We start from the raw sequence: 23,753 nt of genomic DNA, 5'->3' as shown, positions 1-23,753 counted from the left end.
CAAAAAATTAAAAGGAAGGAAACCCACCAAGAGGGAAATGTACTGGTCTGCCTGGGTCTGCTTATTCTGCGTGTTCCTTGGCTGGAGAGAGATGCCGGCAGCATCCTGGCTAACGGTGGCAGATGAGCGTTTGGGTACCAGCTCCACCTAGCCCAGCCCTTTGAATTCGATGGAGTTTGATTTTCTTGTGCCAGGGCTGGCATTTTTTGTTTAGCAACAACAGGGATAAAATAAACAAATCTGAGTAGCCCCATGACCGATTTGGGATGATAGCAATAAGGCAGGGTTGTGGCATTACAGCCCTTCGGCCGGTCTCGTCCTTCTCCACTGGGAAGGATCCAGCTCAGGGCCTCGGGGGATGCTCAGGGATGGGAGACAGTCACGATGCAGCTCGCTGCCTTCTGGGGGCTGCAGTTTGGGACATGTTTCTCCCAAGATTTTGGGGACGTGCCATTTGATTGTGGCCCATCCCTGTCCCCCAAGTCACTGTGACTTTGCTCCATTATATGTTGTGAATTCAGTTCTCCAGCAAAACTCATTTCGTCTACTTAAAGGCAAGGCACAAGACAGAAGGATGCAGTCTGGGATATCTTTTTCCCTTACTCAGGTTAAAAAAAATGGTATTTCAGTGCAAAATGGCAAATGACACCTTGGTGAATTCACTCTCCGTTTGTAAGCTCCAAAAATATAAAGGTAGAGAAGAATCTGGCACAGGTGCCTCGAGCAACAAGCTAGATGGGAACTGGCTCCATCCCTGTTTCTATGAATTTCGGAGACCCTGTGCATGGTGTGCCCCAGCTGGGACATGGGCATCTCCTCTCCGCAAGGTCTGCCTGCTGGCTTGGGGACGGTTTCCCCACATAACATTACATTTCCCAGTGTAAAACCACAGGGAAACTCAGATTTGGGCTTTTGACCACAACATTTTCCACAGTTCTCTGTATTTCACTTTCTTCGGCAATAACAAACACATGCATCGAGGTATTTCTTTCAGGATTAAAGGGTTTGAGGTTTTTGGTTTGGTTTTTTTTTTTTAAATTTGGAACTTTTCTCTTGAAATGGGACTTTCCGAGCAATTTTTTCAGAGCCTGCAATAACCACCCCCTCTGCCCTGTGCAATCTCAGCCATTCCCAACCCTTCCCTTTTGCTGTCTCACGGATGGGAGATTTCCTGCTCATTGCGCCCGGCCGCTACACGGAGCTCAGGCAGGGGTGGTCCATCCTCCCATCCCAAAAATCTCCATCCGGAGCCGGGAAGTCTGGCAGCGGACGCGGGGGAAGCCAGGCTTTCTCTTTGCTATGCACAGCACCTGCTTTCTGTCTGGCTGCAAAGAGCCAGAGCAGACGTTTTTGGCTGCATTACGTCATGTCAGAGGTCACATTAGCGGCTTTTTTCTCTTGATTAAGAATTCTAGTGATGGGGGGGTGGAGGAAGAAGCAGACGGAGGAAGCGGGCAAGGCAAATATGCTTGCGATAAGCAGGTAAATGGGAATTTATGCACAGATAGCTAATTGGTGTGTCTAATATTCCACCCCCTGAGTACCGGCACTGTATTACTGCCTTCACAAATCACTCAAGGCAAGCCTAGTGCAATAACAACCAAGCCAGGAGAGCTGTGAAAAGAGTCGAGCTGGAATTAAGAGTGGGTTTTATCGGGGCAATAAATGCCAGATAGGGAAAAATAGCAAACAGGTTGTTAATTGCTGCCATCTCCCCACTCCCTGAAGGAAATGTCTAGACAGAGCCTGGCTCTGGGTCGCGCCTACCCCGGCCCTTGCAGTCAGGTTATTGCGTCGGTCTTTCGGGGCCAGAGAGGTGCTGGATGCGGGATGCTGAGCCCGAGGAAGGCTTCCGAGCCCGAAACCCATGCCAGGGGCAAAGGGAGGCAGGACAGCCGCTGCAGCTCTGCCTTCAATCAGAGATGCTCCCGCAGAGGTAGAAGCCAGACAGTCTGCAGCGGCTATTAATAATTCAGTCCCAATTTGTCCCATCTAGGAGAGCATGAAGACCAGCCAAGCCTCCCCTCCTTGCAGGCAGGGTTTGAGATTACTGCCCCGAGGAGGCAGAGCATCTTTTCGTCTCCCCATCCCTCCCCGGTGCTGGTTGCAGCTATCGATCCCACGCCGGCAGGGTTGGGAGCTGGAAACGCTTCTCCTTCGCTGCGGGGTGTGGAGCCATCGGATAGAGCCTTGGGAGATGGTCGCATCAGTGCTCTCCCTCTCCCCTCGGCTCTGGGGTTCGGTTACCGGCATCAATCACTTGGCGACTTTTGCTTTGTGTTTCTTGGTGCGTCTCGGCTTGATGCAATTAGGGCCAGATCCTGCTCTCCGCTGTGCCGACGGGAGCGTAAAATAACCCCTGGCGAGTCAACACAGCTGAGGGGCTCGCGCTCATGCGAGCCCGGTTTTTGCACGTGGGGCGGTTGAACTGAAAAGCTCCTTTTCCTCCCCTCATCCAGCCGTCCCTTCCCAGGATGAAGTGCATCCCAATGCTTCCCTGAGCCAGCCCCGCTGCAGCCACCGCTGCTTTTCAAGTGCAAAACAGGGCCGGGGTTGGAGGGAAGAGCAAAGCACCGGTCTCAAATGCCCTGCAAATGCTCCCTCTGAATTTTTCTTGAAGTATTTTCTTGCAGCTAGTGTATGTTTTAATTGAATTTTGCCATTTGAAAAATACATGAACCTCTGTAATGGAGGGAGAAAACATTCCTCCTATAGGAAGATAAAGATGCATTAAAAAAAAAAACCCAAAAGCTGCCTGATTACATATTGACCTGAGAGACAAAGTGAATCCGATGGAGCCAGCCTGGTCCCTTAGGAAAACTTGAGGCTGTTCATTATGGCCCAGGATGAGCTCACTGCCTGGTTAACTCCATCCTCGCCTCTTGTGAGTGAAGCCTTCGGCAAAGATGGCACGTGGCAGGTTTGCATGTTTTCCATGAAAATATGGACCACAGGGTTTTCTCCTTTTATATGGTAGGAGGAGTTTAAAAAGCTGCACGGAAGAAGGCTTTAATAATAGTTTTAATAATTTTCTTCTGATCTCAGCTTTTTTACTTCATTTCTAAGTGCTGGACAGTTAGATCAGTCTGTCCATCACTCCAGCCCCTCCATCTGAGCTAAGCAAATGAAAAACAAGGGGGAGAAGACAGCGAACCCCTTTGTAGTTACCAGGAGCTCGATTTTTTGAGCTCCCGTACAAGATGGTTGATTTGTAGGTATACAAACAAGGTAGAAAAGATTAAACCCTAACAGTCCTGTTGAAATCGGCTCAGTACTGAGCAAAGGCTTTAGGGCTTGTTGCAGTCTCCTGTGTGCTCCTGTCAAGGAGCTGGGACTATCTGGAGAGCTCGGGAGAGGTTTCCATCAGCTCTCAGCATGGGATGGAGGAGGGCTGGGGTTCTCCATCCCTGCAGCAGGATCCTGACAATAAAGCAGCCGTTTCATACTTCCCTGTCAAGCCTAAATCCCACTGAGGAAGGGATCCCTTGGCCAAGCTTTGAGTTCACTGGGACATCAGAGAAGCAAGGAGTTTGCTTGCACAAGAACGGAAATCCCCCGGCAAAAGCTGCCATCTGAATTTTGGAAAACAGACATTGTTTTCCAGAAATCTTGCCCATATGATGCTTTTTTGCATTTAAACCACAAATAAAGCGGATTTCCCCCTGCATCCAGCACACAGCTTCCTTGGGTCCCAGACATACTTTTGCTCAAAGAGTCTGTTAGCTATGTTTATCAAAGAAGACCCTGTTTCTCATATGGGCATGGGGAAAAAAAAGGGAACAAGGATAGCGAGTCCCTCATCTGGGTCCAGCTCGCCCTTTGCACTACCACTAGGCTTAAAGAAAGTTGGATGGAGGTGAAGGACTCAGAAATGAAACAGGTTTCTTGCGGCACCGGGTGCCATCCCTGCAATTACAGGTATCGTGCTTACAAGTCCCGAACAGACCCGTCTCCATCCAGAAATGTTTCTGGTGGTCTGTGAACTTACTTGCTCTAATTTCCAGCCAAATTTTTAAGCAGTTTGTCCCACTTGTTCTCCTGCCAAAGCGGTGCATTAACCTAAACACCACTCAAGCCTTGCCTGGTTTTAATTTTACTTCGTTTCTTCCTGAGACCATCAGGTGGCACAGATTTTGCTGAAAGTTCACCCCTTTTTGGCTAAATGGTCCCCGAACATCAGATTTGCAGCAGAAGCTTCTTGTGCATGCAAAGCCAGGCCCAAGTCACTGTTGGCATTCCTAAAAAGCCAAGTTCTTCCTTTCAAATCAGTTTATTCCAGCTTCTTATAGATTAGCCGGAGCTGATAAACTTGGCATTATGAACCACTCCCAGGTATTATCCCTTCTCCTGTCAGTCCTGGCCAAATCACAAGAGATCTGCAAAGATTTACAGAAATCTGTTCGGTTGCGATTTTTCCCTGCCTCCTGCCAGCTCTTCTTGCCAGTTTGACCACTTGCCCGGTCATCCTCCGAGAAGAGTGAGTCAGCTTGGCAAAAAATTAATAAATAAAATATTCCAAGCCAGTCTCAGTGTGGACTCTGCCCCAACCCAAACCGGACCCTTGGGTTTCAAGAGCTATAAACCACCCCCACCATCACCCTTCTAGTTCTTCCCAATCCCATCCTTGCTGAAACACCCTTCCCCAGTTCAGCTCGGATGGTGACATGCACTAAAATGGGATTTAGAGGTTATAACCATCCTCAAAAGTCCCTCTGCACTTGGGGGTGCTGATGTCCAGAGAGCTCCGGCCGTCTCCATCACTCCGAGATGTGTCGCTCCTTCTCCTCTGCTCATCCATCAAACAACAGCTTTTGTCCGGTGGGCTCGTTATGGGATGGAGGACACCACAGGAGGTAATGAAGGAGCGATGCAAGAGGATCTGTTTAATTCCTCCCACCTCTGAGCATCCCCAGCCTCCTCCTCCAGCTGTGGTGAATCCATAGGGAAGGATCCAGCCTTATTTTGAGTGTGGTTTCCAGGATGGCATCTCTGTCCGGGAAGGATTTATGGCAGCACTTATGGCAGGAGGAGAAGAGTGATTAGATTGGGCCCTGTCTATGTGTCAGGGAGAAAGACCTGCTTTACAAGGAAATAAACTCAAGCAATTAACTGGGGAATTAAGATTTAGCGCACGCTACGAGCAGCAGGCATGTATAAAAGAGACAGCTGTTAAATTTAGTATGTGACAAAGTCATGCGAACACTAACTGGATTACTTGCATTTATTTGGGAATACTTATGTATTTTATTATGCAACGTATAGATCACCATAATTCTGCTTTTCACTCCGACAGCGCCTCTCCTCCAAGCATCTTAGAGAGCATTACAAACAATTAAGCCTGCCTGCGCCTCTGCGCAGCGCTCGACGTTATATCCGCTTTGTGGGTATTGAGTATATTTTAGATCAGAGATGGCTTAATTAATGTGATTGATTTTTAACTCTTTCTGGGCCTCTCAACTCTCAAGTGGAAGAGTTGCTGCTCTTCCTGGGCGGATCGTGGAGTCCACGGGGGTGAACTAGTCCAGAAGTCACCGGAGTGAGTTTTCCGGGGCTGGAAATCCCTCCATCCCCCAGGGATGGTGATTTTGACCCATTTTGATGAGAAAAGGGGAGGCGATGAATGCTGGAGAGGGGAGCATGGCTTGGGTGGTGGCTCCACATATGCTCTTCCAGTGCAACCTCCCTCTCCGCAGACACATTTGTGTGTCCCCAGGACCCTTGGAAGTGGCAGAAGCTGCTTTTCAGCACTTCCAACCTCCTTCCCTGGCAAGAAGTGACAGATAACTGCCTCCAGTTACATCTCCGGGGAGGAGTTTAGGAAGGCAGCGTGTAATCCTGCCTGCTGAGTTCAGTCCAGACACTCTCAGACGTTATTAGTCCTTTGTATCAGGCCAGTGGGGGCCAGCAGCCTGCTCTATAAATGTGCTGCAGTACGGGAGGGACAGTCCCTTCCCTGAACAGTTTCCAGTTTGAGGAGATGGCGAAGGAAAAGAGGGATGGAGGATCTTCGGGACCCGATGCCCAGACCACTGAGAAGCTCCCGTGGAAGATGCCAGCCTTTTTAACAACCTGAGAGAGTCAGCATCTTAATTTTAAGCCTCAGGTAGCACCGTTCTTGACACTGGGGGTCTGACACCCCAGCCTTTCCCACCGTCCACATTTGTGCCAAAAACGGGAGCAGTTTGTGCCTCTTCTCCTAGGAGTTTGCTGCAGCTCCTGCTCGGAGCATCCCTGCTCCTCCTAAAAGAGCTGAACTGGGATACCAGGGGATGGGGCCGTAACATGCCTGTCCACTCCTCCAACCCTGCATGAGTGTTGAGCAGAGTAAGCACTGGCCCCAAGGCAGGTAAAAAGCCATTTAAAACCAATTTTTGGTTGCATCAGTCATGGAGGACCTGCAGGACCTGCAACAGCATCACCGCAGCCCCTCCACCACCTGCGATAGCTCCAGGACAACAGGACATATCCTCTCCCTTGGCTACTCCAAAGCAGCCAATTTATATAAATAAAGCACTTATTAGAGCAAAGACAACTTGTCAGCACTTGAAAACAAGCGACAGGTCAGCTCGAGGAGCAGGGACCAGGCATCTCGCCCGGGCTCAAAGAGGTGACGGCACACAGACGCACGCACCCCCGGTTTCATATCCTCGGTTTGTGCTGCACGATGCAACGCCAGGCACATTACTAGCCCTATTTTCCATTTATAGGAGCCTGTCAGAAATGGCACTCCTCTCCGAGCAGATGTCGAAAAATTAGAGGGAATTCAGAGAGCGGCAGAAAAAAAAAATGATTAAAGGAGATGGAGGGCCTGATTTTGGAGGGAAAAGAAATCAGCTGAGCTATTTATAACGCTGCCTGCACCAGGGTGGGTAGGAACAGGCATTTTTTTTTTTTTAAAGTGCCTCGATAGCTCAGCTAAGGGGAAGGGGCAAACCAGCCTCCGAAGGCTCCTCGCAGGAATGCTGCAGAGCGGCTGTATAAGAGGGTGTAAATCCTGAGAGATGGGATGAAATACCATCAAACACGAGTGTCTGGGGAATCGCTGGTAATGGGTGAGTGCAGGGGACAGTCACTCATCCAGAGTGAAAAAAAATGCCCCAATAAAGGTGCGTTAAGGGGTGTCAGAGGCAGTACCGACAGCAAGCCCCCGCTCCTACCTTTGCTCTCGGTGACAAACCGCGCTCGTATTTACATCCAGCATTTTACGCAAAATGTGTGGTGGCGGGGGTGGAAATCTTCACTTTTTCATCCAAAAGCAAATGGTTTTGGTTAAAAAAAACCCCACCGGCTTTAAATTCAGGCCTGAGGCTGACGGGAGATGCACGCAGAGGTTGCTGCAGATGTTTGCCAGGCTGGGGTCCTCCACAGAGGGATGCGTGATGGAGGGGACCAGCCTGCTTCGGGTTGCTGCATCCCCGGGGGAACAAAACATCTTGTCCCTATTTCCAAATCGCCTGGGTGATTTGCAGACTGAGAAGCAGGTCGCGAATGTGTTGGCGATGTCACATCACCCGTTCCGGCGGCGGCTCCTCCGTCGCAGCCAAAGGGGCTCGGGGCAAAGGGGTATCATGGGGGCAAGTTGGGTTTCTGCGTGCTTTGGTCTGCAGAGGAAAGCTGCCTAACGCGGTCCTTGTCTCTCTGGTTGCCTTGCAGGACCTCTCACTCCAGGGCCAAGGCGGAGGCGGCTGTGACGGCGGCGCAGAAAGCTCAGGAGGAAGCGCGGATCGCCAGGATCACTGCCAAAGAGTTTTCGCCTTCCTTCCAGCACAGGGAAAACGGTCAGTGCGTGCCGCCGTGCCGCCATGCCGCCCGGCCCCGCGGATGCGGCTTTGGCCCCGTGCTGCTTTCTGCCCTGCTTGGCCCTGCAGAGACCCAAAATCCCCCAAAATGAGCCCTGCGCGGAGGCTCGGTCTGTGCCCGCAGCTCCCGGTCCTCACCGGGACTCTTGGGGTGGGAAACTGCCCCGTAACACCAGTTTTCGGGGGTCTTAGCACAAGGCTTTCAATATTCAACACTTCCACCTTGTGCAGTCCTGTCAATACAGGGATCTCCTCTTTTCACACCAAAACACCCCCATTTTTAAAATTTGTAGTCCTTGATGGTTGCACTGGAAAAAACCCAACAAGAGCTCTGAAAGCAAAACGTGAATGCAAATGATCCCAGAGGCGGTCACAGATTTTACCCCCTTGGCTTTTATGGTTCATTATTTCTTTTGAATGCTTGGGCTTGCAGAGCTGGGGCAGAGCACGTTGGTACCTAATCCTTCACTTGGGCGTGCAAATCAGTCGCGTGAGCGTGCAAAGATGTTGGGGAAGTGCACATTTAAGGTTTGCCTGGTGGCTCTTCCTCCCCTCCATCGTCTTCGACGTTTCTTGCCGGTTTGTCCAAATTTTTGCTTGTTGACAAGAGGCTCGGGCTCAGCAAAGGCTCAGGGAGAAGGAAGCCGAAGCGAAGCCGCGGTCGGGCAGGGGTCTGCAACCGGCAAAGGCACAGGCAGGATTTGCCCTTCCAAGGCTGCGCCTATCCGGGAGCGAGAGGGGCTGCTGTGAGTGGGAGTGGAAAGCTCCAAGTCCCTACAGCAATAATTAACATAGTAATTAATAGATGTGAATGGTTTTATTCAAAAGTTTTCCTGCACCAAATCCTCATTAGGAGGCGTCTATCATTATTTTCTCCCCTTCCAGCTCTCTAACTGAAGATTACTCATTCGGCTTAATTGCTCCAGGGGCTGGTGCCGGTGACTCATGTCGGTGGTGCCGTTCCCCGAGGCCGGGGAAAAGGGATCATTGCATCTTTTGGACCAGCCAGCCCATGCACGAGTCCTCACTTAACCATGGCACGGAGGCTGCAGGGGCGGCCAGGGGCATCCCACGGCTCAGCAGCGATGAGCCAGACGGGGTTTGAGGTCTGGCTCCAGCCGTGAACCTGCCCGAGCTGGGACGGGGTGCGTAGCAAAGCCATGAAATGGGCATTTCGGGGGGCAGAGCCCCTCGCAGCCGTGCCCCGCGCAGCTCTCTGGAAGAAGGCACAGCCTTATTTACTCACCCCTCAGCATTTCTGCTCCTACTGTTGTCCAATTTGTATGTCGGAGATCTGAGCTTTTTCGCAGGGCTGCGTGGTCCCAGGGGCTTCTTCAGCCCTGAGATATTCCTCATCTCCATTTCCTCTTGCCAAGACTTTGCTGTTTTAAATCACCTCTTGAAAAGATATTTTTAGGTAATACATTTTTTACTAGCTTCTAGACGGGGACATGGTGCTTGACTTGTGTTGGGGCTTGTGTTTCTGGTGCTCACGTCTGGGTGGGTTGTGTGTGAGTGAAGGGCGGGGGGAAGGAGTTTCCACTTAGAGCACATTAAAAAACAAACACACCATCCAAGACGTGTCGGGAAACCTGGGAGCGCCGGCGGACCAAGTCAGGCAGATAATAGCTGCGAGCGGCTGTGCCACCCCACAGACCCCGTAACCTCAGGCCGGGGGGGCAGCTGGCTGGGGGGAGCAGCAGCAGGGACGGGACGAGCTGCCACCACACCGCACGGCGCTGCAGGGGCTGTACGTGCCCACCTTCCACAGTGCTGCAGGGGCTGCTTGCCCAGCATCATGGGTGCTGGATGTGCCCACTTTGCCCAGCATCGTGGGTGCTGGATGTGCCCACTTTGCCCAGCATCGTGGGTGCTGGATATGTCCCACTTTGCCCAGCATCGTGGGTGCTGGATGTGCCCCACTTTGCCCAGCATCGTGCGTGCTGGACGTGCCCACTTTGCCCAGCATGGTGGGTGCTGTGTGCCACCCACCTTCACAGTAGCACAGGGGGTTTCATGCCCACCTCCACATCAGCCCCACGGGCATCCTGGCCCAGATCATCCCCGCAGCACAGCACCTATTTGAGCAGACACAGTCTCCAGACTGGCAGGCACCAGCTCCCGCTCCAGCAACCCCGGACACACCGCAGCAGTGCCGCAAAGCCTTCACCTGGAAAAACCAACAAGTATCCCTGCTCAGTAGCGTGCATCACCCTCTCCGCTGTGGTTTTCCATCTCTGTCTGTTGGGGGGGATCTTCCACATCCCCATCACGCTCGCTGCAGGGTCAGCACACGGTGCTGGTGAAGTGACTCCCCCAAGGTGACGGTAGCATGTCGGTGGCAGAGGCAGAAGCTCGGCATCGCTCCCGAATCCTGTACGTGGGTCCTCAGGAGCATGGCAGCACCCGAGGGGCACGGCAGCACCCGAGGGGCACGTGCTTGGCTTTGAAGATGCCGCGGCTGGGCACGGCTGCCTCAATCCTGCTGGAAATCCAGATTTGGTGCTCCACATCCTCCTTCACGCTCTCACAACCGTTCTTCCAGGAACATCACATGCTCCGCAACTAATTTTAGCTCAGAATAATTGTTGCACATCCTCGGGTGTTGAAAGCCGGCAAGACGGCACCGTGCATCTGTCGAGTTCCTCCGCAAGGAAACGCCTGTGCCCCCCCAGGGCTCCGGGGCTGGAGAAGCAGCCGTGCCCCAGCATCACCGGTCCCTGCTTGTCTGTGAGCCCCAGCCAGGGGCTGCAAAACTCTGGGAATTAACCCACGGAGAGGGAGAATTAGCTCAGCTCATTGCAGGTCTGGGTGGGGAAGATTTAGGATGAGAAGGTGCTTAATAACGTGGTCCCTGGTATGGGTCTCCAGGGTGAGGATGCTGGAGCATCACTGGGCTTTCTTGCCTCTGTCGTGGGGACCGGGGCAGATTGGGGCTGGTGGTAAGGGGCAGGAGCAGCGGGTGTAGCGAGGCTGTGGCTGGTTGTGTCATTGAAGATTGGCTTTGGGGTCATTGGAGCTGGTGAGAAGCTTTCAAGTCCCTGCAACTCCAGCAAGAGCCCTGGAGACCTGAACTGGGGAAGCTGGGTCAAAGCCTGAGACAAACAGGGACACCCCAAGTCTTGGGTGAGCCCGCTTCAATAGCTGGCTTTACAGCTTTTTGATATGAAGCCATTTATTCCCTCCCTGCCTCAGTTTTCCATCTGTGATATTGGAGGGTGGCTGGAACGGGAACGTCTGAACAACAGCCCCAAAATCCGTCTGTGTATTTCCCCAGAGACAGTTTTTCTGCATGAAAAGGGAGGGGGTGAACTCCACCTTTCTCCTTCACAACAGTTTCCCACCAGTACAAGGATTGCTCGGGGGCCCCAGACAAATCCCAGGAGGTTCAGTCTCCCACAGACAAACAGGGACACAGGGAATGAACTAAGACTGAACGATCTGAGTATTGTCCCAAAATGCAAACAGAATTTTCTGTGGCAAATAACACAAAAAAATTGACAGTCATTAGAAGGCAATTTCCCATCAAGAAGGAAATTTCCAAGCAGCCTTGTTACTATTTACCTCCCCTGCAAGTGCTTCGATGGGGACATCCATCCCCACGCTCCCGGCATCCCCCGCACGTATCCGGACCACGGCGCGGTGGGACGCGGGGACGGCTGCGGGCGAAGGCACATCCCGGCGGCAGCAGCTCCCCAAGAAGATGCGAGAGAGAAAATTACTCAGCAGAAGTAGAGAGATTAGAGCAGGCGCTTCAGAGCATTTATTTTTAAACCATGGTAAGAAATTGAGTTCTTCCTTTCTGAGACTCATTTCTTGTCTAGCCATAGCAATTGCAATTAGATGCGTTTCAGGGGCATTAGGCAGTTAATATATTTATCAAATTATTCACGTAATTTAGCATGGCTTTAGCTGGGAACAACTATGCCTTGAGAGGGTAAAATGAGAATTAACCACTATTAGCTTGCACCCCCTTGAAATAATTTGGTGTTTCATCAATGATTGGTAAGTTGCAGTTTTTTCTAAATGTCCGGCAAAGCGACATGTTTCTTGCCAGCAGGTCACCTCCAGCAGAAGACGCTCAGCCGCTCTTGCAGTCCCTGTCCCCAAGAAGACAGTGTCTGGGGTGTGCTCTGGGCTCAGAGGGAGTGAAGTGCATTCAGCACGATGAAATTAGGATGCTGGTGTATATTGTACTCACATAGCCCTGAGCGCGCAGCCTTGCTCCTGCCTAAACATGTGCTCTCCACCTCATCCAGCAAGCGGGGCTGAGTGGGGAAACATCCATGTCCTCCTTGTCTGTACGGGGCAGGAAAGCTGTTCGATGTATGGTTTGTGGGTTTTTTTTTCTTAATGGGAGGCTTGCACGTCTGCGCAGATGACACCATCTCCCTGGGAAAACCTTGAGATGAGATTCCCCTTCTGCACCTCGCAGCTGCAAAGCCGGTGTGTTTCCCATCCAGGGAGAGGTGTGAGGGCTGTCGGCAGTGAGCCGGGCACGGGGTGATCCCAGCAGCGCCCAGTACACGAGTGCAGGGCACGGGGTGAGCCGTGGGCTACCACCGGCTGCAGCTCAGATTTCCCCTCTCGTGCCTGCAAACTGGGTTTGGAGCTGATGGAAAAAGGTGGCCAGATGGATGCCCCCCCAAAAGGTCAATGGACGGGGACATAACCCCCTTAGTGGGGTTAGACTGACTGCATGCACAGAGCACGAATGGTGCCGTGGAGCAACGCAAGCTGCTTTCGAGCGGGGCTGCTTGCTGCTGCATCCCCGCGACCTGCCAGGGAACGCGGGGCCGTAGGCAGAGCGCAGGCAGGGCCCGAGCAGCTCTGCATCATGAGTGGCTTCCCCACATTGCAACTATTGCAAGTCCTTTTACTTGTAGTACATACACGCAGCCTGCCACGCGTGTCCCCAAGCAAGCAGGGTGCCCACCGGCAGCAGGGGCGGCCAGAACTGCGGGTGCTAAAGGAGCAGCCGCCCTCGAGCCTGTTTGAATCAGCTGGAAATGAGAGCCACGGTGGTGCCGGGGGGGGTTCTAAAAGGATTGGTAGCCCTTGGGGTAACAGCAGTGGAGAAACACAACCTTAGTGCAGAACGCCTCTGTCTTGACAATGCGGGGAGCTGATGCCAAACTGTTTCTTGTGCCGGGCTGCAGCCGCTTGCATCGCGCTGCTCTGCGGATGCTGGGGTTGATAGCGGGTCTGGTGTAAAACCAGCGATGCCTTTTCTCTCGATCTAGTAGCAGAAGCCGTTTATTGTGCTACGCTGCTGCTGTCCTGCTCTTGCCCCGCGGTCCCCCTGCCGTCCAACACTCTCAGCCCTATTCTTTGCCGTGAAAAACCTGGTGGGCGCCCGCAGAATAGAAATAATCCTGTTGCATTTCTCTCCCTCTCTCTTTTCTCTTAACGACCACACAAAAAGGGCTCGAATGCCAGAGACCGAAGCGCCAGAACTCGAGCGATGACATTGAGGTCCTCTCCACTGGGACACCTCTCCAACAAGAGAGTCCGGAGCTGTACCGCAAAGGGACCACCCCATCCGACCTGACTCCCGATGACAGCCCGCTGCAGAGCTTCCCTGCCAGTCCCTCCTCCACGCCGCCCCTGGGTCCTTCCTGCAGGAACAAGAGCGCTCACTTCTCCAGGCAGGTCTCGGTGGACGAAGAGAGGGGTGGGGAGATCCAGATGTTGCTGGAGGGACGCGGCGGGGATTACTTGCGACCCAACAGCTGGAGCGAAGAGAAGGTCGGTGGGACTCGCGGCGTGAGAAGCGGGACGCTGCGCAGCGGTCAGCTGGGGTCAGCCTCCGTCCCTGAAGACTACAGAGGTCGGAGCGGAGGACACAAACATTCGGCCTCCAACCACAAGCAGAGAGAGAGGTGGACAGATTCCCCAGCCACAGTTTCATGGACTTCCCACCACAGGTCCCACAACCACAGCTCAGGGAGCTCCAAACTGCTTGAGCTAGACGAGGAGAAGATGAGCAATTACGAGATGGAGATGAAGCCCCTCATGAGGATGGATTCTTATATGCAAGAGATTCACACCCAAAAAAGACACTATAGCAAAGGGGGACCCTGCAGGAGCATGGCTGACGACCACCGCGGGGAAGAGCGGGGCTTCGGGGTTCAGAGACTGAGGTCTAAGTCCCAGAACAAAGAGAATTTCAGGCCAGCTTCCTCTGCTGAGCCCACAGTGCAGAAACTGGAAAACCTGAGATTCGGGGACAAAGCTGAACCTCGGCTACTAAGGTGGGACTTAACCTTCTCCCCGCCACAGAAATCCTTACCTGTTGCACTAGAATCCGAAGAGGACAATGGGGATGCGCTCAAATCCAGTACGGTAAGTAGGCGAAATTGTGGGTTGAAATCTGGCCGAGGAACCCGGTGCAGAGCCGTTGTGGTCCTGAATTACCGTGGGTTTGTGCCTTGAATCCCCCCTCCTCCCTTCTCCCAACCTGCATAATAGCGTGTGCTGGAAGTTGGTGTGGGGTTTTCTCCGCAGACTGCCTTGGTGGGAATAGCAGGATTTTCACGGGAGGATGTGAACAGCAAGTTTGAGTTTGTTTTGCAACCCAGCCCCGGGGCCAGCGATAACAATACATTATTATTAATAATACATTATTGCTGGGATTTTGAGCGTTCACCTGGTGGAAAAGCCACAGGAGTAGGCGAGGTGTTGGTGACACTTCCTTGTGGTTCGGTTATGGCAACAGAACGTCACGCTGGCCTGAGAGCGTGGTGGGACCCCGTTGCAACATCAGTGCTTAAATCCTGGTAGCTGGGCATTGCGTCAACTCGCGGCGGCTCTCCGTCACCCTGCCGCTATGTGACGGCACTGTCTGTTGAAGCAATGGCCTTGTCACCATGTTGTACTCTAGATCTGAACCAGGTGGAGGAGGGAACCATGGTCACGGAGCAAAGGGATTGCATTCCTGAGCTGGCCGCTGCTCAGGTTTCCCTGTACTGATCTGCACAGTGCGATACAGCTTAGGGGGTTTTTTGGGTTGTGGATGCTGCTGAGCCAGGAGGGGGTACGAGCCCCTCAGTGTGGGGGGATGCAATGCAAAAGGGTCTCAGCAAAATGCAGACAAGAGGATGAAATACCCGGGAAGGGAAAGCAAAAGGCAAGTACAGCAAGGGTAGTGGGCTAGCCAGGAGCTTAGCAGATCAGGGTCATATAGCAGATTACAGCCAAACATCAGTCAATATTACTATGAGGAGCACAAGCACGCTTTCTAAGCAGGACCATAGCTTGTGGGACTTGGAGGATAACTGCTCGTGAGACATCCAGTTGCGGGCTCCTCGTTTTGGGAGAGACAAGGATGCGTTGGGCATTAACAACAGGCTGCTGGGAAGAGACAGAGGTGTTCAGGCTAGAGAAGAGGGGAAAGAGCGATCTTCAAACACATAAAACAGGTGCTGCAAAGTGGAAGGGAATAACCTGTTCTCGTTGAATGCAATTAATGGGCTTAAATTCAAGCATTAGAGGCAGTGGTTAGCTATTAGCCATTACCGGTGAGTTGAGGGCTGGAATAAATTGCCTGGAGAGGCCGTGGTGGCTGGGAGGGAGGAGGTGGTCTGAGACCGGGTTGGACATCTGCAGCTCGGATCAAACTTGGACAGAGCTGAACCTGCCCTGGGAGAAGGCTGAGCTGTGTGATTTTCGGGTCCTTTCCAGCCCTGTTTTTTGATGATTCCCAGACTTACCATTGAGAGCAGCTTCCTCACTTGTTCTCCCTGTTGGTTTGGCATTGCTAGGGGAGGTGATGGGGGTCTGGTGGGAGCGGTGGGGAAGCCACCACCGCTCCAAATTGCCCCGTGGCGACTCAGTGCCAAACACAGGGCAGGGCTGGGGGGGTCCCGTGCTGCTGGGTGTCCCACAGCCAGGCCAGACCTACGCAGGTGAAACAGAAAATCTGTAACTCCCAGGTGGTGACATTGCAGGCTCTGGCAGAAGAAAGGAGCTAAATCTCCCTGTCAAGGTAACAGAAGATGATGCTTGGTTGTTTGAGAGGCAGGGATCATGAAACTGAAATGGCATTTGTCAGTCATGCGCAAAGTTTGGGCTAGAGGCATCATGCTCTGTAACGTATGATTACCGTCGCCGTACCTACAGCATCCCCGCTCCTCCGGCAGAACGAAGGGGTCGGCACCTGCAGCCAAGGGACGAGAGGAACGGGTGGGAGAGAGGAGGGAGCGATGGCATCTGCAGCCCGTGAGCAGCCGGGATGCGGGAAGAACTAACCTACAGATCTGCCACAGCTTCCCTGCTGTGGCTGTAGATAAATCACCCCCCCACACACACACACATACAGCCCTGTAGCTTTCTGGCTTCCTATTCATCTTGCAAGCTTCGGCGCAGGCTTGAAAGCACCCACACAGCATTAAAGAAGAGCTGAACACAGTGTGTTTGCCAGTGGACTGCACCGTAGGATGCGTCTTGCCAGTCCAGAAAAAAAAAAGAGCTCCAAGGAAGGCAGCCCTGAGCACACTCCACTGAGCAAACGACCGTCGCCCAGGCCAGCCCGGGCTGTCCTTACCTGCTAGCACAGATGCTTGTGAAGCACTAGAGAAATGACAGGCAGCATTAGGAGCCTGTCAGGCTTTCAGAGGGGAAAAGCAGCAGCAGTAATTGCACGGACGTCAACCCTGTTGAAGTCTGTGGAACTCCCAGATGGTCCAGCACCTTCCATAACGTGACCTCGTGCGGCAGCAGGGAGCTGGGAGAGCCACGGGTCCCAAAGGAGGAATGAAACCACCAGTTCTCCTCGCTGAGAGCCAGGTCTTCCTCGGGGACATCGCTGGCACTGGCAGTCCCGCTGTCTTTCCCCAGCCAGCCCAAGTCAGACACGCTGCCGAGGCTCCCACCTCCCAGGCAAATCCCAGCCTGCTCGCTGGAGCCATCATACCTAAACCTCCCGCCCGGGGAGGAGGGCTTGAGCTGCAACACCGGAGGTAAACAGCCCCTAATGCAACATACCATTAATGGCTATTTTGAGTGAATCCCAGGCACTAACGAAGGTGCATGGAAAGGCGCACAGAGAAGCCATTAGGATGCACATCGTACTTTTTAAGTGCTGTAGCTGTGAAGCAGCATGTTCAGTTTTCTCACATTCATAACCGAGGGTGGAACAGATGGCGAAGGTTTGGGAGGAAGCTAATGTAATACAGAGGAAGAGATAATATGTGGATTTAAATAACCTACAATGCCAGCAACAATTTGTTCTAGCAAGAATTGCACTGTGCTAGCAGGGTTTTGTTCCAGTGGCCTGGCAGGGAGGGGGGTGGTCGGAGAGGGGGAGAAGGAGGTGTAGGAGAATAACAGGAGGTGCAGTGATTTGTGTTCCAACCTCCTGCCTAATGCCGTGACCTTGCCTGCACCTCCCATCAAGGATCTCCAAGCATTTCAAACTTCGGTGAGCGTAGCGAGTCCCTGAGGAAGAGGAGGGGAAGGCTAAGGGGGAAGGATTTAGCCCACGGTTCCCCACATCCACCTCCCTCTATGCACGCTCAGTGACACAGGACGCTCGCATGCTCAGTCCTGCAAAAGAAAAAAACAACACCACAGCATCCCGCTCATGCTCCAGATCTTTTCGCGCGGAATGAAGGCTCCCCAACTTCCTCACAGCCCCGTTTCTCATGCTAGCCTGAAATACCCCTCCTCTTCCGACTCCCAGCAGCTCGCCTCCAGCGTGCAGGCGAACCGCAGCTCCCGGGAAGGGCCGGCTGTGCGCACGCGTGTGCGTGCACGCGTATGTGCCCACGCCGTTTCAGCTTGCATGACAGCCTGCTTCCCTGTGATCCACAGCACTGCCATCTGTGAAGCTGCTCACTGAAAAGGGCATTTCTCATCTCCCAGACAGCTGGGCTGTTTCACAAAGGTGCCTGCCAATGAACGGGAAGGATGCTCTTAGCTGAGGAGGGCTATTTTTGCCCTACCTGGAGCATCCCTGCGCAGAACTGCGGTCACCCTCACAGGTTAGCTTGTTTTAGAAATAATCTGCCATAAATCAGCTCTATACACGCCATCAATGAGCCCGGTGGGTTGGCTCTGCCTTGGAGTGTCGGCTCCAGCTTCAAGAGCAAGCACACCTCTGGCAGTGCTTGCGGGAACGGGATGGGGATGCAGGTCTTGCAAAAATGCAGTCTTAAAATTATCACTTCTTTCCCCACACCTCTTGATTTCTGTCTTAGAAATCAGGCTGGAACAGCTGGGGGGGGTCCCTTGGTGCCCAACCTCTTGCGATGTGTGCCCAGGTGGGGATGCAGACCTCTGCAGAGGAGTCAGATGTATAGGTTGCTGTATGAGCTACAGGAACTTTGTTCTTCTCATTCATTTTTCACCAGTCCCTTAAAAAGAGGCTCCCAGAACCGCCCTTCATTGGGGCTGCACGTTAGTAATTGAAAGTTGCTCTTATAAAGGTCATTTCTTGAGGCCACCGCTCAATAACATTGATGAAATTCACTGCTGCTTGGTGTTCGCTATCAGGGGACTTTGGGGTTTCAGGGTCATCAAGCCGGCGCTACAGTCATACAAACGCTTTAAAATTACATTTAAAGCCACCTGATCTCTCCGTGTCTCTGTGTGCACTGACCCCTGCACGCACAGAACAAACTCACATCAATTGTCATCGTTTGGCCAGATGAAAACGGAAACCAACGCGCCAGGACCGGTGTCGGTGTTGTCGGATTAAGGGACTTATATGAACGTCATCATCCTTTCTGGCCTTAAAGGCCCACGAGACGCAAAGCTCAAGCCTGTGCCTGAATGCTTCACAGGTTCCTAGAGCCTTTGAGAAGATCTAAAAAGGGAAAGGAAAAAAGGAAGTGTTGAGACACTGGAAAGGTAAAGAGGCTTTCTAAAATGCCAGCAACCCTTTTATCCATCAGCACAAAACACATCATATTTTTAGGGTTAGGGAAAAAAAAAAGAACATATCTCCTTTTCTGCAGGTGCTGAACATCTGCAGCTTCTAAAAGGGAAAAGAAGTGTTTTAGTCACAGAGGTCCTCAGCATGCCTGCGAGAAGGGCCAGTATTCAGGCACGAACGGAGCCTGATTCATCTGCCTGTCCTCATTTAGCAGGAGCAATCACGGACATTTAGATGAAGACTTCTAGGGACATGTTGTAGTCTCACTAAAGGCACCCTGGAGATGCGAGTAGGCTCGAGACTTGGCCCTTTAAAATCCCCCTGTCTCATCTCATCGAGAAAGCCCGACGGTAGGGCAGCAGCCAAAAAAAAACCCACCCCAGCCACCCCTGACATTTTGTTCCATTGTCACATGCTGTCGGATAAAATCTCAGTGCTCTCAGCTGTTTGCTAACGGTACTGCTTCTTAGTGCAAACAAAGCAGGGAAAACGGTTGCAGCAAATGGAGTTTGCAAGGCATCTGCTGGGTTGGGGATCTCAGAGAGACCCCCCTTGTCACCTCCAGGTACCCGCCGGGGAGGTGGGGAGGGATTCCAGCAGCTGCAGCATCTTCCCCGCTTGCTTTCTGTGCGAGGGGCGTTATTTTCCATCAAGATATTCTGAGCAGGTTTCGTTGTCGCTGGGGAAAGTGAGGAGGAGGCAGCCAATCTGCAAATCAGTGCAGGGCTCTGCCGGAGCGTGCCGTGCAGCCGGAGAGGGAGGGTACCCGGGCAGGGGGGCTCAGCCCAGGCTTTGATGGAGCAAGGTGGCATCTCGCCCCAGAAATGGTACCTCCCTGCCGATGCGGGTGACGGATGCTCCCTTTTCCAGCAGCTGTGGGGTTATTCTTGAAGGGATTGACCTCGAGGTGGAGCATTTCCTTCAGAAAAGTTAGGCACCTTTAGCCCTAAAGAGTGTAAAATGAGATAAAAGTAACAGCTGGCGGTTTCCTCTGTCCCGAACGGGCACCCACTGTTCGAATTTTGAAGCTTCACCTGCATCTTGGTCGGGGCTCGATGCTGTACACAGAGATGCTCCTGTCTATCTGCCTTTGGACCAGTCTGCTGGCAAAGGGGCCTGGGGACTTTGCTGTGGTTAGCATCCTTGGGACTAAACCCTGTGGTCCTCTCAGTCTTCCCACTTCAGGTTTTTCCCTTTGGTTTTTTTTTTTCCCCATCAGCAGCCTACCCCAGTTCTCCTAACACAGGCGTGTCTGCGTTTTCCTTATTTCTCTCATTTCAACCAAACAGGTTGAAACCCCAATCCGAAATGGCTGTGGCATGTACACCTGTCCAAACAAGTACAAGCTATAATTACATGGGAATAAGGAGGAGGATCAGTCCTGCAGACACCCGCTTGCCGTCACACCTCTAGAGATGAGCCAGGTCTGAGCATCGCTGCAGGGGCTGCAGCGTGCACGGGAAGAGCCGTCACATGCGCAAAGCAAACTGTTTGGGGGATGTCTCTTTTTAAAACAAATAATAATCAGAAACCGTTCTTCCTGTAATCTCTTTCATGTATAGACATCGCAGGCATTACTCATAACAACACGAGGTAAATAACATTCAGAGAGAAATGTGATGTTTAACTTGACAGGGTCCTTTTAAACCCTTTTAATCTCAGGGGCTCTTTGATGTACCTGAAGACAGCACCTCGCTGACTTTGCTCCTGTCATCCAGGATTCATTTTAGGGTTTTGGGCCCAGCTCCACATCTTCTAGCTTTGAAATGTTGGGGTGAAATGCCAGCTTTTGACCGCACAAGAACCAAAAATCTTAAAAACATACATACAGTGCCAAACATACAGCTCAACCCGGCTACGCAGGCACCTGTACCGAGAGGACTGAACCAGAGGTGACAAAACAGTTCATTAAGAGACACCATCTTGGGATAAATCCTCACATTCACTTTAGCCACCTTTTTCTGCAGAAGCAGGTTTTCCATACCACCCCACTCAGTTGCACACTGGTATCAAGCGCCCGTGCCTCTTACATGGGCACATTCAGCATCTCCTGGGCTCCCTTCCTCGAGTCACGGGAGATGCTGTAATAACGCTGGAGAAAGCAAAGTGAATCCCTTATGTTTCTTTTGCTAAATGCTCCTTAACCGTTTCACAACAGCCTGTTCCTGGCAATTATGTGACAAGTCAGCACAAATGTCACGGAGCTGCTAAGTTTTCAGCACTTTCCGCAATGCTGAGACTGGAAAACAATGCATATATATTTTTTGCTGATCCAAGTCCTTAGTAATTACACTTAATAGATCCCAGAGGGATTCCTAGGTAACCTTCACTATGGTTTCCATGGCAGAGAGGCAGAGCTTGTACCTTGCGATAACAGATAATAATGGATTGTTAATGCTTAAATTAATTATGCTACAATTGTATTTGTAAACCAGCTGTCCCTTGTATTCCCAGTAAGACTCCTGAGTTGCTACACAACAGTTAAAGGATAAAACCAAACAGGACAGAGGGGCAGAAATGGTGGTGCTCGGCTGCAGCCACCATCAGAGCTGGTGGGTGCCCAAAAACCACAGACTGGAAGAAACCTTCACTCATTACTTCTACAGCTACGATTACTATTATTACTCCTGTGCCGTAACAAGAGTTTATTCACATTTTAGTGTTTCCGTGGGTTTGGGTCTATGTTCCAGCTCTCTAAACTTTGGAGGAAACCTTAAAAGTCCTTGGAGACTATCCCTGTTGATACAGAAGGACCCTTTCGCCTAGCTGGTACTGGTGTACATTGCCCTTCCTTGGCAGATGTTTTCCTCCTCCTGTGAAGGAGTCCAGGGATCTTATTATAAAAAATAAAAATAAAAAATCCCAGCCCCAGAGCTGCCTTGTTTTGCTGATGAAATTTGCCATCACCCAGTGTGCTGGATGATGCTGAGGCGCACCAGAGCTTGATTTAATTCTTCCTTTCCTGGAGCCAGGCTGGTAACCATTCCGGGTGGAATTCATCTCACGTCACTTGGTCTACAGACAGCCTAGATGGTTAGCACAGACTAGATGTCTAACATTTAGACAGCTAAAATTGGGTGAGAGGACGCTGCCAACTGGCATCTGCTTCCCAGTAAAGCAGGTTCTGGACTTGCGGGCACTGTGCTGGGAGGCAGCACAGCGTTTCGCAGCGGAGCCCCGTCTCCTGAATGACAGGCAGGGTAGTTTAAACAAATCTCTGCAGTTCCTGACGGCCTGCTTTAGCACTACTATTTCAGGGCTAAAGAGAGTGTTGTAGCTTTTTTTTTTTTTTTTTTAAAAAAAAAAGATAAAAAAGAAAAGCTTTGCAGGTTGCTTGCTGTCTTTGACACACAAACCCCAGGCTCAGAAAATCAGCTCGACCTCTGGCTTTGTAGCACCCCAGAGCCTGCGACACCGCTGGCCTCGGGGATTTCTTTGGGCTTCTCTAAGTCTCAAGGAGGCCAAAGATGAGATAAAGCACCACCAAAGTATTAAAGCAATATGCAAAGTTGCAAATCAAGGGCTATGCCTCTTCTTTCTAGAAGTGGGTGGCTCACGTTGGAGGGCTAGCATGTGGCGTGAAGAAAAGCTGCTAGTTCTAAAATGCTGGCTGTAGCTGCAGTAAAAGGGAGTTCACTGACCTATTGCCAGGCTGGGCTCAGCAAAACATCTCTTCCAAAGCACAAACCCAGCAGTGATTCATCTTCTGCCTGGGCACCGAGCAGGAGTCGCTTCTTAGGAAGAGATGACACATATCCCAGGACATCCTTGCCATCAAAGGGGAGAAGGGCAAGCGCTTCCTCTGAGCAGAGGTTAAGGCACAAAGACCTTACAAGTTAGAAATAAGCCAGACATAAGCATTTAGAAGTGCAGCAGGATTCATAATTGGAGCTAAAACAGAAGCTTCAGAGTCGCAAAGCTGCTTATCCACCAGCTGCCACAGGCAGGACTCCAGCCCCTGCCAAGATACGCCGGCGTCTCACCGGGGGGGAGCAGCCGTACCTGTGACTGCTGCGTGGAGAGCCCTTGTTGGAGTTAGCACGGGGAAGAGGGTGTTAAGAAGAGGGAACTGTAAAAAGGAAGCAGAATTCGGAGGTTGTCAGACAGTCGGATTTGAGCTGTTCAGTTTGCAGAGACCCCCTCCCCTCCCCGATCATCCTATTTCTGGGATGCTTTTGCTGGCAAATGTGGAAGACCCCGCATATGCGGTGGCAAAGCAAGCATTTTCTCTTGCCTGAATATTGAAGAGGGGATGCAGGATGCAAATAGGTGCAGACTGAACCAGGGAGCTGAGCAAAACATTCGTGCACGGGAATCCAGTTGCTGCCGATGTAAGTGGGTAGGTGCACGTTGCTTAGTTTGTTGACTCCCCCCATTTTTCTAGGTGAGGGCATGACTTTGATGTACTGGTGTATAAATGAAGGGTGTGCTCCCTCCCTTGGACACCATCCCCTCAGCATCCTCTGAACACAAGTACCGAAGTGTTGCGATGTCGGTCCGTCCAGCAGGTCCAGCCCAAAGTGTCCATGTTTGCGAGGGTAAAGCTCAAAACACCAGGGAATTAAGAAGCAGCCAGTCCTGCTCTGTGCCTTTTGTCAGGGAAGAGAAAGCATCCTCCAGATTATCTTGGGCTCACGTCCGCTGGTATACAACTTTATTTCCTTCATGGTGTTGAAACGATCTAGTAGTCTGAGCAGAGCAGGGGCAGAAATGGTCGCCGCTTCTTTGGCAAGGGAAATCAAACGGCGAGTGGACCAAGGCTAATGGAAGTGCGAGAGCGAGCAGTTCAGTCCTCCCCTGGCTGCGAGGTGGAGGGAACCAAATGCATTTTGTGTCTCTGCGGTGCCCTGCCAACAGAAACAATGACAGTGATAATCACTCGCAATCTGTTATTATATTAACACGAGCTCAAAAATCGTAAAACCCAATAATCTTCTGAAATGAAGCTAAACCCCCCCAAATGTAAATAACACACCGCAACGCAGTCCTTGGCAGCGGCAGGGCCGGGGAGGGGGGGGAGGAGTGGCAACAGGGGGGTGGTTTCTGCCTTTGAAAGGCTTTGCGTGGTGCAGGCGGAG

The 23,753-nt window shown here is 51.9% G+C and overlaps 1 protein-coding gene across 1 annotated transcript in view; it reads left to right on the top strand.

Annotated features, from left to right (window-relative positions):
* The window catches only part of JPH3 (junctophilin 3), a 55,709-nt gene that overhangs the window by 30,205 nt on the left and 1,751 nt on the right, over nt 1–23,753 (top strand). The window contains exons 3-4 of the mRNA XM_010579606.1: nt 7,654–7,778; nt 13,225–14,144. Of these exons, the coding sequence (XP_010577908.1) occupies nt 7,654–7,778; nt 13,225–14,144 (1,045 nt within the window). The remainder of the gene's footprint in view (nt 1–7,653; nt 7,779–13,224; nt 14,145–23,753) is intronic.

The sequence above is a fragment of the Haliaeetus leucocephalus genome, unplaced genomic scaffold (genome assembly GCF_000737465.1).
Source record: "Haliaeetus leucocephalus isolate CR32 unplaced genomic scaffold, Haliaeetus_leucocephalus-4.0 Scaffold668, whole genome shotgun sequence".
Lineage (NCBI taxonomy): Eukaryota > Metazoa > Chordata > Aves > Accipitriformes > Accipitridae > Haliaeetus > Haliaeetus leucocephalus.
The sequence above is the reverse complement of the archived record's forward strand: the minus strand, read 5'-3'. Positions and strand labels throughout refer to the sequence as shown.